Source organism: Capra hircus, chromosome 11, assembly GCF_001704415.2.
Source record: "Capra hircus breed San Clemente chromosome 11, ASM170441v1, whole genome shotgun sequence".
Taxonomy (NCBI): Eukaryota; Metazoa; Chordata; class Mammalia; order Artiodactyla; family Bovidae; genus Capra; species Capra hircus.
Window position 1 is genome coordinate 21,205,354 of NC_030818.1, and position 18,199 is coordinate 21,223,552.

Below are 18,199 nucleotides of genomic sequence, written 5' to 3' on the forward strand. Positions count from 1 at the left end.
GAAAATTTAAGAACTATTCAAGTCAGTACACAAAAATCGAGGAATATTAGGAAATTAAATGTTAATATGTAACACAGGAAGCATCTAATCATGTGAGCATTCAGATTACAATCCTTAGTGTCTCTTATTTTCTAAAGTAAAGCTTGTGACCAAGACAAGCACTGCACTGTTATTAACGAATTAACATCTATTGCAAAATTTACTATTCTATTGGTTTTTAATCTTATCTAAAAGCAGAAGGTTGTTATGATGTGTTAAAATTAAACCTGGAAATGTTTTCTCTCAATTATTTTCCTAGTCTTGCACTTTTTATTATCAGTGAAACCTAAGAAAAGAATAGAGGTTTTAAATGTTAAATTTTATATTATTTTTTCATTTAAGGGAAACCATACATGATAACCCCAACCTCAGTTATGTACATTAGTCTTACTCAGATGATTGTTAGTAATTCTATATCCCTGTGAATTTTTACTATTCGAAAAATACTGCAATTGTTGGCTTTTCACTAAATTGCTGTTGGACTGAAATTAAATTTTAAAGTCTAAGATCAGGAAGCAATGATTAATTGGCCTATGCAAAAAATATATTTTTAAGGGTTTAAGCAAGTCAGTATATACTGAAGAATCAGAAAAACAAAAATGGATATAATTTTTTATAGTATACCAAAAACTAAATGTAATGGGTTGAACTGTGTTCCCTCCAAAGTCCTAACCCCTGGTACCTGTGAACATGATGTTATTTGAAAACTGGGTCTTTGCAGATATAATCAAGCTGAGATGAGGTCACACTGGATTACGGTAGGCCCTATATCCACTAACTTGGTATCGTATGAGAAAGGAAGGAGAAATTTGAATGGAGAGGAAACAGACAAGAACGTGATGTGAAAAAGACCGCGGCAAAGATGGAAGTGAGGGCATCTGTAAGCCAAAGTGTGCTGAAGGCTACTGGGGTATGCCAGAGGCTATAGCAAAGGCAGGAAGGGTTCTTCCCCAGAGCCGTTAGAGACAGTATGGCCCTGCCGACACCCAGAACCGTGAAAGAATAAGTTTCTCTTGTTTTTAAGCCACTCAGTCTGTGGTGCTTTGCTCTAGCAGCCCTAGGAAACTAATACACTAATGCACAAGTCACAATATAGATGTGAACCTGCTTTTGAAATTAAGGGAGACAAGTTATATCTCCTAGGTTATATGTATCCAGCTCTAGGGAACTGATTTGCTCAAAATCATCCTGGATAATTTTTTCTAACATTTGTCTGAGTTTACCTTAAAAGGATAAAATAATATATTTAAAGAACAAAGAAAAGGTTACTATTTTTGCTGAACTGAACAATGTGCTGATTTGGTAACCTTCAAAATACTTAGCCTCAAAAAACAACTCTAAATTTGTTTAATAAAGCAAATTAATCTTCACATAGAAAAATCACATTACTGGAGCAATAAGGTTTTCAAAAGGACACAAAGGAAGTTGTTGTTGTTGATGTTAAATAAACTTTAATGTGAAAAAGTTAATTAAAGGTTTCAAAGACTTGACTGCTAACTTGAGTGGTGGGGGGGTGGGTAAGGGAGTTACTTCTTTTTTCCAGTTTCAGTGCCATTAAAGTCATACTATCAATAACTAAACTTTTATTTTCTGAATTTGTAAAGTTTAAGGCATTTTAAATTTCCAAAGCAATCCCACTGCTGGGCATACACACCGAGGAAACCAGAATTGAAAGAGACACATGTACCCCAATGTTCATCGCAGCACTGTTTATAGTAGCCAGGACATGGAAATAACCTAGACGTCCATCAGCAGATGAATGGATAAGAAAGCTGTGGTACATATACACAATGGAGTATTACTCAGCCGTTAAAAAGAATACATTTGAATCAGTTCTGATGAGATGGATGAAACTGGAGCTGATTATAGAGTGAAGTAAGCCAGAAAGAAAAACACCAATACAGTATACTAACACATATATATGGAATTTAGAAAGATGGCAATGATGACCCTGTATGCAAGACAGCAAAAAAGACACAGATGTGTATAGCAGACTTTTGGACTCAGAGGGAGAGGGAGAGGGTGGGATGATTTGGGAGAATGGCATTGAAACATGTATACTATCATGTAAGAATCGAATCACCAGTTTATCTCCGATGCAGGATACAGCATGCTTGGGGCTGGTGCATGGGGATGACCCAGAGAGATGTTATGGGGTGGGAGGTGGGAGGGGGGGTTCATGTTTGGGAACGCATGTATACCCATGGTGGATTCATGTCAATGTATGGAAAAACCAATACAGTATTGTAAAGTAAAATAAAGTAAAAACAAAAATTAAAAAAAAAAAATTCCAAAGTAAATGTAATTATATACAATTTACAGGTAAACTATTCCTACAAACATAAATTAGAAGGAAAACTTACGTTATTTTTGCTATTCATCTTGTAACAAGCATTTATTAAACGTCTAAATGCCAAACACTACTAGGCAAGAGAATTCAAAGATACATAGGGTTTAGCTCCATTCCAATGACAAGGTAGACAATAAAAATGAGACATGTTCTATAGAGATATGAAGAAAATTAATCAGCTTAGTCAAAGGATCAGCCTAGAGAACGAAGGGAAACTTGACAGGGAATCAAGATTTGAACAAACTCTTTGATAAGCAGGAATTTCTCAGATGAAAGGGGATGGCAGAGGTAGAAGAGAAATTTCAGGGAAATAGAAAAAAAGATAAGGAATTCTGAACAGATTTGACATTTCCAGGGCTGCTTGGAAATTTTTTTATGGCTAAAGCATAAGGTAAGTAACACCAAGTATTGAGAGATGAGGCTGAAGAAAAGCTAAAGAATTTAGACTTTGTGTCCCAGTTCACAAGGACACTAAATACACTTTTCAAACTGAGAGTTCCATGAGATACAAGACCTTATAGGAAACTGCTACAGTAACCCAGGAAAGACATGCAGAGGGTCTGGACTAAGGCCATGCCAGTGCAACAGGGAAACAGACTGGATTTCAGACTCATTTCTGGAATCAAACCATGATGCTCTGCAAATAAGGGAGAGAGAAGAACCAAAGATGGCCTGAAGCTTCTGCTGAAGGATCTGAGCTGATCAACAAAGAAATGGAATACAAATTCCGGCAGGCAGGAAAGGGAGGTAAGTGGTGAAAGACGAAGGGAGTAAAATGTTAGTTTAAGTTGAAGATAACCTACGAGACAAGAAGAAAAGTCTCCAGTAATGACAATACTCGGTATTTATATTTTTATTGTATGTTAAGTACTTTTACATACACTCGACCCAGTAAGATAAGCATTTCACAGATAAGAAAACCAAGGCTCAAAAGGTGAGGTGACTTGTTGCAGGTTACTCAACAAGTTGGCTACCAGTCTAGAATCAGAAAAGAAACATCAGACTCCTATCTAGTCCAATGAGCCTTCAAAGGTCACTCCATGCCATAGCTAAATTATTCCAATTGTCACTGATGTCTTAAGACTTTGCTGTTCCCTGCTGATTTTATTTAATCATTGTTGAGTCCAAAATCACCAAGTCCACGTTGGAACTTGGAGTTATGGCAATAACCAGATTAAAAAAATTTAGAGTTAGTGAGAATCATATTGTTGGAAAAAAAATCTTAAGACCATTAAGTATTAGAAGGTCTTTCAGTTATTCTGATGGAAGAATTCTACGACAGTTTCCCAAAGTAACTGCCAGAAATACACTACAGTTTTTAAGGGTTTCATGGCCTATTTGGGTTTCCCTGGTGGCTCAGTAGTAAAGAATCTGACTGCCAATGCAGGAGATGCAGGTTCAACTGCTGGGTCAGGAAAATCCCCCAAAGAAGGAAACGGCAATCCACTCCAGTATTCTTGCCTGGGAAATCCCATGGACAGAGGAGTCCATGGAGTCACAAAGAGCTGGACACATCTTAGTGACTAAACAACAACAAATGGCCTAATTAATTTGGGAATTAACTGCTTTAGATTGTTTTATATAGATTGCTTTATAGCACAAGTTTACAAAGCCTTTTATATTCTAATATATACTGAACATTTCTAGGAATGTAATTAAGGATACAGTTTTTCCCAAGTATACTTGACCACTGAACCCATGGAATCTTAGTTCACTGACCAGGGACTGAACCCAGGCCCTCAGCAGTGAGAGCATAAAGTCCTAACCATTGGACCACCAAGGCATTCCCTCCCCCAGACTTTTAGAGTTTCTTATGGGACCAGCAGTCCATAGAATACACTTTGAAAACACTGCTCAATAAAATAATTTAAGCAACATACCAACAAATAGAAATGAAAGACAGTAAACACAAATAGTACATTAGAGCTGAGAAGGCAGAAGAAAAAGGAGTGATGACAATCTGTGGAATTAATTGGGCAAAATTTCCTGCCCAATATACTGTTAATTTTGCAATGAAATTTAGGCAGTAATATGAACAAGGAATGCAGGTGTTTACCAGTAGAAATCTTTTAAATTGCTGATAGATGCAATTATAAAATAAAAATTTCAATACCATAACTTAAAAATTTTTTAATTTAATTGCCTATATTTGGGGGAGTAAATAATTTCTCTTATACTATTAAGATAGATTTTAATAGCCTTCTGAAACTTCATCAAAGCTTCTTGTTCTTACTTATTAATTAATGACTGCTTCAAGATTCATACAGTCTTTAATCCTTCAGAACTTCATTACAGTCTCAGGTAAAAAATCCCATTATTGGAGATACCATTATGAAGAAAAGGTCTATATAATAAACTTGTGTGCAAATGACCCATTCTGAGACTATGGTTTGTCATTCTTTACAAAGAATGATTTTATACACCAAATGCTTCTTCTTGATTATCCTCTTAAAATAATCATCCTCTACTACTGAAGACCATACATTGTATTCTGTTTGCAGCCTAGAACAGAGAGCTAAGAGCTCCATAACTCTGCCTGGTGATTAAGTTCATCAACTTCCTCAGTCCTTTCCTGATTCAAACAGTCCTGCTTAAGAAATCTAACTCAAGTTCCTACAATGTAGAAAGACCTGGGAAGGATGAGAGTTCCTTCAGTTTACTACATTTAGAGGCTTTCTATTCATTCACTGATTCATTACAGAGACCCCATTTCTTCATGCACTCCTGCAAACTATACATCTGATTTTTAATAATACATACTCCATAACAGCATGATATTAAATACAATTTTTCTTTAATGAAACTTTTTTTAAAGCTAAAGAAATAATAATAGTATTAATACATATCATATTTTGTCTTTATGGGGCTAGTTCATTACAGATAAATAAAATATCTTTATTATCTCATTTGTTATTTAAAATTTTTGAGAAAACTTGATGTTTTTTAGGATATATTATCCATAATCCAAAGCAGACATCATTAGTTACATAAGATATTTAAAAATAAATCACTAAGGTACACTATTGAATTATAAGTCGCTCAGTTGTGTCTGACTCTTTGCGACCCTGTGGACTGTAGCCCACCAGGTTCCTCCGTCCATGGGATTCTCCAGGGAAGAATACTGGAGTGGGTTGCCACTTCCTTCTCCAGGGGAATCTTCCCAATCCAGGGATCGAACCCAGGTCTCCTGCATTGCAGGCAGACGCTTTAACCTCTGAGCCACCAGGGAAGCCCAATCCAAAGCAGACATCATTAGTTACATAAGATATTTAAAAGTAAATCACTAAGTTACACTATTGAATTATAACTTATACAGACTAATGTTCCCCTTTTCCCTAGTTAATTTCAGTGCATAATAGGAAAAGAGGGGGAAAAAGCAAAATCCTTTCTTCTGTCAGTACTTTTAAAATTGAGTATTTTGAACTATTATCAAATGGGAAATATTTCACCAGGATTACTATAGTTTACTGTATCTAAACTAATAATAAGTAGTTTTTATAGGCATAGTTGCAAACTTAAGCTACAAAAATTAGGTGATTAACCTTCTCCATTACTTTGGCATTATCCAACATGTGGTCCCTTATCTAAGTCCCTGAATCTGCTGAGGTCCCAAGGTGGAGACTAGGATGCACAAATCCAAGACTGCTTCCAAACAACTGGCCATGAAAGCAAGAAGTGCACAAGATAAAAATATCTGATGACTGCTTTAAAATTCACAATTAAAACTGGAGAAAATATGCTTTGTAGATTCGTATATATTTGCTTAACTAGAAAAAGAAAACAAATATAGACATATTCTTGAGCACTCACATAATGGTTCACAAATAAACTGGTAAAAAACTGTATCACACCTGAATATTTTATAAGTAGAAGAAAGAGTTTTCTTACCTTCAGAAGTTCGAAGTAATGTAGACAGTGGTAAACAGGGGCTAGAAGTAGCCTGGGTAAAACATATTGAACAGCTTCTTTGAAACCTTCGCCTATTGACTAGAAAACAAAGTGATTTAATTTTTAAGTTTACTTTCCAGGCATCTTATATCTTAATCTAAAAATTACTATACCTGCAAATAGAGTGCTGCTCCAGGCTTTGATAACTGACTAAGGAAACGATCGTGAAAACCAGGTCGCAGAATATCTCGAGCATATGATTCATATGGATCAAATGCCAGTTCCTTAGAAAATAAAAAAGGTAAAACATAAATAATCTTTCTATATGGTAAAGAAAAATTAACCTACCTCCATAAACACTGCAGGTAGTGGGCACTTAAATTATGAGCACTTTATCACTGCACAATTACATATTTTTTCAAAGTCTCAAAGCAAAATTACAAAGCTATTAATTTTACTAGAGTAAACCTAATATTCTCAAGTAAGAAAGAAAATGAATTTTTTTCTGATGAGTAATGGGATTCTAGCATGTTATGACACCTCTCATGAGTATTATGAACAAACATAATGGGGGAATTGGGATCTGGAAAATGAAATTTAGCCTGAATAATAAAGAGCATAGTTATCTACAACCAGATAAAGTATAAACATTTAGAATACTGGTGCCAAGCATTTATTTTCTCATGACTACTTCTTAGTGGTAGACTTACTTTCACATCCTGCAAGCTGAAAGTAAATTATTTATATCACCTAAAATCCACTGTTATAGTTTTCACAAAACAATTAAATAATTTAATTCAAATTGCCAAAAAGTTTTACCATCATCAATCATTAATAAACCAAACAATTCTAAAGGTTATAATCTACTAGTTCTGGTGATTCCTGAAGAAAAAAAGTGAGTAGGTATTGTGATTTTTCTCAGGAGGTAGGATCTCCAATCTCTTCCATCCTGTGCCCTATTCCAGGTAAAAATAAAAACACAAAACCTCCAAACTATTATGAAAATAGTGTTGTAGATTCTAGCAAGAGCTCAATTTTATGAAGGGTAATTCTAGAAAGAGGAGGAAGAGGACATCTAGTGGAGAAATGAAAAAGAAGTTAGGAGTGAATGACAGAAAATATGATGTTTATTTTAACTTACCCTGATATTTCTCAGACTTATTTTTTTAAGGAAAGATATATATATGTGTGTGTGTGTTTGTTTTATCTAGCAACTATATTGAACCTACCTAATAGTTATAACACTATACATTTTCTCAGATTTGCTATATAGACAATTATGCTGATTACAAATAGAACAATTTTACTTCTTCTTTTCCTGTCTTTTGGCTAGTATGTCTATTACAGTGCTCAATATAAGTAGTGAGCGGCATTCTCCTACAGCTTAGTCATTAAATCTGTCTTTTATAGGTTTCTGATAGATATCCTTTACTAGATTAAGAAAGGTCCTTTCTATTTCTACTTTGGCCAACATTTTAAAGAAATTTCTGAATGACTTTAATTTTCTATGCTTTTTCTTATTTGTTGAGATTTTAATGTTAATGTGAAATATATTAATTTTTTAAAAACTTCAACCATTTAAGATATATCATAAAATATATCCTAAGATATATCATATTGGACACAGTGTTTTAGATTATAAAGAGGTTCATATTTTTCTTATATTATTCTTTCCCAGTTTTAATATACGTATATAATCCTAAAACTGAGTTGCCTTTTATGTCTCTATTTTTGATCTTCCTTATGAATCTATTTTAATATTTTCTTAACAAAAATCTTGCATATGTTTATTGGGCTTACTTCTGAATACCTTGTGGTTTTAAGACTCGTCTACCATATTCACTTGACCTCTTGCCAACCAACTACCACTTCTTCAAGCAGCTTGACAACTTTTGCAGGGAAAATATACTTCTACAATTAGCAGGAGACAAAAAATGCTTTTCAAGAGTTCATCGCATCCTGAGGCATGGATTTTTAGCTACAGGAATATACAAACTTATTTCTCATTGGCAAAAATGTGCTCATTGTAATGGTTCCTATTTTAGTTAATAAAGCTATGCCTGAGCCTAGTTATAATGATTTAAAATTCATGGTCCGAAACAGCAATTAACATTTGCACCAACCTAGTATTTCTGTGTCTCTGTTTTGGATATATGTCTTATAAGGGCTTCCCTGGTAGCTCAGCTGGTAAAGAATCTGCCTGCACTGCAGGAGACCCTGGTTTGATTCCTGGGTTGGGAAGATCCACTAGAGAAGGGACAGGCTACCCACTCCAGTCTTCTTGGGCTTCCCTGGTGGCTCAGATGGTAAAGAATCCACCTGCAATACGGGAGACTTGGCTTGGATCTCTAGGGGGCTATCCACTCCAGTATTCTGGCTTGGAGAATTCCATGGACTATATAGTCCATAGGGTCGCAGAGTCAGACATGACTTGAGCGACTTTCACTTTCACTTATAAGCTGCATAAAACAGACTTAAAGAAAACTAAGCACTTTCTTTAAACAGGCAAGTTTCAGCAGTTTGCACATACTGAGTTACTAATGTAGTAGCGTAACATAGTTGGATTTATTTGTATCATACTATACAGTCCGCCCTCTGTATCTGTCTTCCACATCTGCTGATACAGAAGGTTAACTGTCCTATACCATTTTATATGAAGTTACTTGAGCACCCACAGATTTTGATATTGGAAAGGGGATTCCTGAAACCAATCCCCCATGAATACTGAAGGATGATTGTATTTTGTTTTCATTATCACTGCTTTCTTTGCTTCATTATTTTTTCCTATTATCACAGAAATGATTAAAAATTGTTTTATAGTTTTTGTGCACTGTTATAGGTAGTACTTCTATTATTTGGTGATTTTCCTAAATGTTTTAAAAATCAAATACAGCTTGCTATTACTTATAAATTTTTTTCTAAATTTTAAAGAGAGTTTAAAATTGTTTAAACTTTATATTCTCTTTCCCTGGTACCAGGTTTTCCCTGATAGCTTAGCTGGTAAAGAATCCACCTGTAATGCCAGAGACTCGGGTTTGATTCCTGAGTCTGGAAGATCCGCTGAAGGGATAGACCACCCACTCCAGTATTCTTGAGCTTCCCTGGTGGCTCAGATGGTAAAGAATACACCTGCAATGCAGCAGACCTCGGTTCAACCCCTGGGTTGGGAAAATCCCATGGAGAAGGGAACAGCTACCTACTCCAGTATTCTTGCCTGGAGAATTCCATGGACAGAGGAGCCTGGCGGGCTACAGTCCATGGGGTCGCAGAGTTGGACACGGCTAAGCGACTTTCACTTCCATGGGTTTTCATTTTCAAAGTTGTTTAGTTTTTCATATCTTCTGAAGATAGGCCTGTATTATGCACTGAGAAGTTTAGTTCACTCTTCAAGTTAAAAAACAAGAAAAAGCAATTTGGTTTTAAAATCACGCAATAGCTTATAAAATTTACTACTATGTTTCCCATCATTAGTTCTTGTATTCCTTGACTTTCCTCTGAGTACAACTTTCCCTCTGGTTGAAGAACATCCTCATTTTTGAGTCTAGTTATGTATATTCCTTTTTTCTTTTTATACTTTATGACTTTTATGTGTTTAGAGCAACACTGAGGGGGCTATAGTGAAGCTTAAACTCAGCATATTATTTTGTCTGAAAGTCTTAATTTGTTTTATAAACTCAACCCTGAGTTATAATAAAAGATAAAGTTGATTTTAGAATGAGAACAAAGCAAGAGCGAGAAATTTCAGAATGACAATCAATGCTAACTTATTAGGGCTAACTTGTATATTTTAGCAGGTGAAATATCAAGAAAGTTACCATTTTTCTACCCCTATGATCATCATCTAAGCCTTAGACTTGATTTTCCTATTCTAAATAGGAAATGCTAAGCAGACATGCTAAGCCATGTCTGACTCTTTTGCGACCACATACACTGTAGCCCAATAGGTTCCTCTGTCCATGGGAGTTCCCAGGCAGGAATAGTGGAGTGGATTGCCATTCCCTTCTCCAGAGTATCTTCCCCACCTAGGGACTGAACCTGTGTCTCCTGCAGTCGCAGGCAGATTCTTTCTGTCACCATGCCACTAGGTCCTGGACTTCATTTCCTTTTTCTAAATAATAATGCACAGTTACCATGTATTAAGTAGCTGTATGAAGGTGGCTAGATAAATATTTCAGGTAGGTTATTTAACTTTCACAAAATCCTGAGTCCTATCATTATCCTTATTTTACAAATATAGATAGGGAGGTTTAGAGATGTGACGTAAATTGCCCATGGTTACATACAACTAATAAGTAGAAGAGTTTAGACTGAACGTAAGTAGCCTGACCTCAGGTCCAAGTTCTGTGGCCTCTTCATTGATAAGATGGCCAATTAAGTGCGAGCTGTGGGATCTGAAAGCAGCTTTGGGATCTGCTTGTTTTTATAATGGGTGAGAGACTACTTTTTTCCTAAGTTTTATGAAATAACAGAACCAAATGCTGACAGTGACCCTTTGAGGAAGGGGCAATACAGCTGAGCAGCCAGCAGTTAATGTCTATGCTAGCTGGAAATAAGAATTCATATTCCAATTTTTATTCCAATGTACTGGAATCAAATCTAGGCCTTTGAACTGCATTTAGGCCTTCCAGAGGCAGAATTTTCTGGTGTATAATTAAAGTACTTACCTCTGCTAAGTCTTCAAAGCAGCTTCCTACTAATGGATGGGGACTGCCTTCATCTGTCATTTCCACAGTATCTTCTATATGGCCCAGTAATTTTACACTAAGTTCATGTATATCCACTATACGACTAAATATATTTTCTACATCCTGTTAGAAAGAAAAACATATTAATTCAGTTAGGTTGTATAATAAAAAACTTATTTTTAACCAATAAGTCATTTTATAATCATGAAATTTAAAATGGCAGATATAGTAAAAAATTTTAACAACTTTACATGTACAAGTAAAAGACAAAGAATTCCTTTTGCAATGAAGTACAATTTATAGGTACATTGCTCTAGGTCACTGGTTCTCAAACTTTTTGGTCTCAAGACTCCTTTATACTCTTAAAAATTACTGAAAACTCTATTTGCTTACTATATTAGAAATTATTTACTATTGCCTTTACTACACTTACCATATTAGACATTCAAACCAAGAAAATTATAAATTTAATTCATTTAAAAATAACAATAAATAGCACTTTTATGAAAAGTAGCTAGGTTCTCTTAAAACAACCAAAAATCTTTGTGAGGAGAATGGGACTGCTTTACATTTTCTAACACAATCTCTAATACCTAGCTTAACTGAAGATAGCTGGCTTTTCATATATATATTTCTGCACTCTATCTGTTGTGATACATTGCTTTGATTAAAGCATATGAGGAAAATCTAGCTTTAAAAGACATGAAGTTGGAAAAGAGAGGACTATTTTAACAGTCTATTCAAATAATTGTGGATACTTTTTCCTTTTCCTGAATAGTTATTTTTATGGAGATACAAGTTACATATCATAAAATTCACTCTTAAAATATACTATTCAATGGTTTTCTTCAATCATTACTACCATCAAATTCTAGAAAATCATCATCCCCCCTAAAACCTGTATCTACCAGTAGCACTCTCCATTCTTCCCCTGCACACCCACTCCCAGTCTCTGGCAACTACTGATCTCACTTTCTATCTCTATGGATCTGCCTATTCTGGACATTGCATATATATGGAGTGATTATCTTCTTACAGTATTACACAAGTCAATATGTAGCTTCTTAAAGGTTTGTTGCAAGGTAGACTCTGAAACTATATAAACTTTGTAGTGTTAAATTAAAATCCACTGGTCTATTTTGAACTTTGAATGTTTTGGGATGTTTTGCCCAAGTGTGATTTTGTAGTGGAATTGCTAGGTAGTATGGCTAATTTATGGTTAATGTTATAAGAAATTACCAAATTATTTTCCTAAGTATTTATACCAGATTACATTCTCACAGGTAATGTGGGAATTTTACATTCCCAAAAGCAGTTGCTCCACAGTCTTTCCAACATCCAGTATTGTCAGTCTTTTTAATTCTAGCTTTTCTAATGAGTATCCAGTAGTGTCTCATAATGCTCTTAATTTGCATTTTCCTTATGACTATTAACATGTGTGGGGATTTGGCTCAGATGGTAAAGAATCACCTGCAATGCAAGAAACCGGGGATCCCTGGGTCAGGAAGATCCCCTGGAGAAGGGAATGGCAACCCTCTCCAGTATTCGTGCTTGGGAAATCCCATGGACAGAACAGCCTGGCAGGCTAGAGTCCATGGGGTCACAAAGGGTCGGACACGACTAAATGATTAACACCATGACTACTGATGTTGGTCATCCTTTGACATGCTTTCTGATCACTGTTGTATCTTCTTTTATAAAGTGTTCAATTTTTTGCCCATTTAAAAGTATCAAGCTGTTTTTCTTATTACTGAATTGCTGAAGTTCTTTATATATTCTGAATACAATCCTTTGGTTAGATGTATGTATCTAAAGTAGCTTCCACCAATATGTGGCTTATGTTCTTATTTTTCTGATAATGCTTTTTGAACAGCAAAAGTTTTTTTTGTCTTAATGCAGTCTAGCTTATTAATTTTTAATTTTATGATTCTTGATTTTTTCGTGTCCTAAGAATATCTTTGCCTACTATTTATCTCTTTCTCTTTTTTAACAGCTTCATTAAAATATGATTTATAGGCAATGCAATTCATCCATTGAAAGTAAACAAATAGTTTTTACTATATTTACAGATCTGTACAACTCATCATTTACTCCTTTATTTTTCAATGTTTACTCATTGTCATAACAATGACTGAACATTCCGTCTCAGCCTCTGTTGTGGGCACCACTTCTCCATCAGTCATCCATGATTATGTAGGTACAGTTTTAGAAATTACTAGGTTGCAACTTCCTTAGATAATCTCAGCTATTCTTCCTTAGTACTTTTCTAGGACCCAATCAGGTCGGTTTGATTACCACTGTAAGATCAGTAATCCCTTCTCTAATTTTCAGTTATTGGCTCCTTCCTTTGTGCTCCCCAAAATACTGTTGTCATACTTCTGTTACGGTAATCAGCACGTAGCACATTAGCACAGACTTCTGTTATGGTAATTAGTACTGTATTGCAATTTAGAGTTGACATCTCTGTCTTGACTAGATTGTACTTGAGAAAAGAAAATAGTTTTTGATTTATCTTTGAATCTCCATTGCCAAGTAAGGCATCTAACAATACAGGCAGCACTGATGCAATGTTGGGTCAATGATGCAAATGAGTCAAATTAAACACAGAAATCTCCCACCTAAACAAGAGGCTTTATTCTCTGGAATTCACGGAAGATTCTGTGAAGTCATTTATACTTACATAATCAGTCTAGCTTAGATTTTGTCTTTTAATTTCTGGTGTTTAATTGATCAAAACTGCTGTAGCAGGGGGAAGGGAGAGAGGCTCAACAGGGAGCAGATATACGTATAATTATGGCTGATTTGTATTGTTGTGCAGCAAAAACCAACATAACATCGTAAAGCAATTTTCCTCGAAATTAAAAAATAAATTAAAACTGTTGTAGCAACTTCATTTGTGATCACAGTCATGATAAATTAAACCCTACACCGTTTTAAAAATGGACAAATTAGCAGTCATGAACTATACAAATTCAAATTTGAGTGGCCATGTAAAATTAACAGCGCATGCAATGATATACATTCACACGATGATACTTACATTAGCTGAAAACAACTTTGAATTGGAGACAAAGGGCTCTCTAAAAACTTTTATAATTAAATTAAGCTCCCTTATGTATTGTCGAATTTCTGCCATAAATGCTTTTACCAAATCATAGTAAGTCTGCTCTCCTGAGGTGGAAGGCTCTTCATCAGTTAAAGATAATATATTTATATCTTCCACATCTTGATGAAACATATCCATCAATACCTGAATAGTCAGAGATATAAAAAACTATAATAAAATATGAATCTATAGTCAAATTTGAAGTTAAACAAAATCTGTTATTTGAATACAGTTCTTAAATGACAATAAACACACACACAATAACCTCTTCTTGGATATAATGCTACTGCTCCCTCTACAGCTTCTCTAAGACAAAATTTTACATCCGGTATCACAAACTGCATTCTCTAAGTTCTCTGTCAATACTGGTATCTATCTGTCTGTCTCTCTTGTTAATCTACTACTTCTAATTTGTTTCCAAATCTTGTCTTGGATTTCTCTCTTAGTTTCCTCTGTTTCAAGCCCTTGGCATCACCACTTCGTTCTAGGGCCTCACATAACTCATATCTGAATAACTCCCAGGTTTCTTGGTGATTGATCAAAATAAATCCCGTTTTTTTCCCCCAAGAAGTCTGCTACTCCTCCTCCTCCTCTTGCTAAACCTCATCTTTTCCCTCCTGTGAACTTCTACATCATTATCCCTATAACAATAAAATAAGATTTTAGCTTGTATCACTTTCTGCTTGTTTCACAAATATAAGTACCCTTTCATCAAATCTACAGCCTTATTTTATACATCTCTTGCATCTCTTCTCTGTGAGCTACATACATACTCAGAAATATTTTATCAGTTCATTTTAAAAGTATCAAATATTTTATATTCATTTACTCTTTTAAAATACTTATTCATTAAAATATAAAAAATTTGAAATCCTTCAGGTCTGGTGATTTTCACATTCTGGAAGAACAATAAATACTAAAATATATTTAACTGGATTAGGTAATCAAAAAGACTATTTCAAATCAATAACAGAAAAAAGGGGATGAAATACTTTATTAGAAAATATTTTCTTTTCTGAAAGATCATATTTATTAAATAAAAATACTGAGGTAGTATAGTCCAATGACTTAGATCTGGAGTTCAAGTCTAGGCTTTGAAACGTCTCAGAAAACTCTGAACCAGTTTCTTTATCTCTGTGAACTTCAGTTTCCCTTCTATAAAATGTAGATAAGAATATCTACTGTAGAGGGATATCTTAGGGACCAAATGAGATAAGTCACATACATGCTCAACTTTCAATAAATGTTTGCTCTTAACCTTATCATAGTAAAACCATACTAGCAGTATCTAAAGAAAGTTAGGCACTGAAATAAAATTATCAAGAGTTTAGTATTTGTACATTTTCAAAAATTGTTTTCAAATAAATCCATAATCTTCTAGTTCTTCCAATCCAAATAAAAACTTAAGAAGTTCACTAATAAGAGATGAATTACTGTTATTAACCCTACATGCAGCAACACAGAAGAGAAAAGCTACATGACATATTTAAACACATTTTAGGACTCTATATATATAAACTTCATTTAGATAAAGTGATATCTGGAGTTTTTGCTATTAGATTACTAAAAGTATAACCTAACAGACAATATACAATTTTATTCTGTCTGAGCAGTATGTTAGCACCCATTTAAGTCAGAAATAAAAATATAAGAACAGAACATATAGATCAGTATCTTACCTTATCAGCACACATTGCCACTTTAATATCTTGTTTTGTAATTTCATAATGCCGTATATTTCGCACATAATTCCCCACCAGCTTTAAAATGTCTGCGGAAATGTATTCTAATACTGCTACTATGTAAACAGAAACCTGGTGGTCAATTTTATAACCTAGGACCTCCTGAAAAATTAAAAGAAAAGAATGTTTAAAATTATTTACTGTAGATTTGACAAACTGATTTAAAAAAAATGTATACAGTTTAGCGTAACTTTTACCAAGGCCTGTGATTATCAACAACATTTAATTATAAAGTGGCACACCTATGAATAATACACATATTGCTATTTGAAAATGTAAGGTAAGAAAAGGTAAGGCAAAATTATCTATGATCATGTAAAATACTTAAGAAGTACAGATTAACTATAGAGATAATCCCTCAACTAGGAAGGGAAGCCCAAGTCTGTGGAAGGGGAAAATGCTCATTGTTATCTAATTCAGAATACCCAGAATTAATAATGACAAGTTTCTTTTCCTTTAATTGGTATCTGGGAATATCTACTATCCTTATACCTCTATCCTTCTCTTCCAAAGGAAACTGGACTTCCTAAAAACCTAGTGATACACTCCTGGTATCTAATTTGTTTCTATGGAAAAAAAATTCCTATTGTGTCCTGCTAGACAACATTGGTTATTAAGGGCACATTAAATAGTATCACTATCCAATTTTGAAGAGTATGGGCTTTTGTGGGCCTGATCAATTCGCATAGGAAAATAGATTCTATTTTCTAAACAATCCAGTTAAGAGAAAAGCTTCAAAATAAGTTTATGTATTTCATAATAACCTTAAATGGAGTACAATATACAAAACTGACTATGTTGTTCACCTGACACTAATATAACATTATAAATCAACTGTAAGAGAGTCATAAAGAAGTGCAACAACCAATAGCTTAGTAATTTTTTGTAAGTTGCACTTAACATCCTCACACCAGATGGTAAGATACAGGCAGATATTTCTGTTCAGACAATAAAGGACAAAACATAACTTTTTGATAGTCTTAATCATACAAGTGTCCAGCCAGACTTGAATTTCCTAACACTATCACTTAGAGTCCTGTGAACTTGGACAAAAAGTTACTTAACCACTTTCTGCTCCGTTACCTCATCTACAAAGAGGGGATGATAATAATTAACTCTGTTGAATAATAAAACTTAGACATGATGTATGAAAGTATTAGCATTTTGCTTATAGTAAAAAATTACTGACATCAGAAGTATTATTAAGGTTTTAATTATTCTAATACCCATATTTTTTATGTGAGAGCTAATCAATAATGTCATTAAATAAAATACAAATAATAACATTATTAAAGTTTCCAGCAGTTATTTTTTCTATTAGTTCTGGAGAGATTCAACTGACTGACTAGACTAACATAAATGACAAGTAAGACTAGATAGTAGGGCTTCCCTGGTAGCTCAGCAGGTTAAAAATCCGCCTGTAATGCAGGAGACCCCAGTTTGATTCCTGGGTCAGGAAGATGCCCCGGAGAAGGGATTGGCTACCCACTCCAGTAGTTTTGGGCTTCCCTGGTGGCACAGACGGTAAAGAATCTGCCTGCAATGTGGGAGACCTGAGTTCGATCCCTAGGTTGGGAAGATCCCCTGGAGGAGGGCATGGCAACCCACTCCAATATTCCTGCTGGGAGAATCCCTATGGACAGAGGAGCCTGGCGGGCTACAGTACAGTCCATGGGGTTGCAAAGAGTTGGACATGACTGAGCGACTAAGCACGGCAAGACTAGATAGTATAGGTGATCTTTACGGAATTTTTGTTCAAAGATGACAAATGGCCCAATGGAAATCTCACAGAGGTCCCTACACTTCTAATGATGTGAAGGATTAAAATCTGAAGGATTTATAGGGACAAGTATGTCTAGCCAATAGAAAAAGGAGTTTTGGAAACTCTTTCAGGTTCTGGTAACGTCTGAGATCAACAAAATTCACAGCTATAACTTTCTTAGTCCTTTCAATTTGATGATTACTGTGGGTATGAAACTACTTTAAATCATGTTGCTGAACATATACTTTCCTATTATATTATCCCTCCCAATGACATAAACTCCTGGAAAAACTAAAATGAGAGAATGTCACTCTTCAGTTGACTCTATTATCCATAAAATATGTGCTTGAAAATCATGGGTTTTATTTTGCTTTTAAGAGGCAAGAAGGTAGTATTTCAGCTTTACCTTTAACAAAGGATGGATTTTTTCTACTGGGAGAGATAAAGGGTTTCTTCGCTTCCTCTTTTCAATAGCCGATTGGGCATCAGCTATTGCCCACTTATCAATTGGATGAGGGAAACTTTTTTGAACACGTTCCTTGGAAAATAGGAAAATAAAAACTAAGCAACAAATATATTAAATAGTGTTCTTCACTTATAATTTACTTTTAAAAATCAAAGAATACC

The 18,199-nt window shown here is 34.7% G+C and overlaps 1 protein-coding gene across 2 annotated transcripts in view; it reads right to left on the bottom strand.

Annotated features, from left to right (window-relative positions):
• The window catches only part of SOS1 (SOS Ras/Rac guanine nucleotide exchange factor 1), a 130,804-nt gene that overhangs the window by 56,026 nt on the left and 56,579 nt on the right, over nt 1-18,199 (bottom strand). For both annotated transcript variants that reach the window (XM_018055149.1, XM_018055148.1), the window contains exons 3-8: nt 17,979-18,110; nt 15,748-15,912; nt 14,003-14,212; nt 10,942-11,085; nt 6,451-6,561; nt 6,278-6,376 (exon numbers count right to left, since the gene is read on the bottom strand). In XM_018055149.1, the coding sequence (XP_017910638.1) occupies nt 6,278-6,376; nt 6,451-6,561; nt 10,942-11,085; nt 14,003-14,212; nt 15,748-15,912; nt 17,979-18,110 (861 nt within the window). The remainder of the gene's footprint in view (nt 1-6,277; nt 6,377-6,450; nt 6,562-10,941; nt 11,086-14,002; nt 14,213-15,747; nt 15,913-17,978; nt 18,111-18,199) is intronic.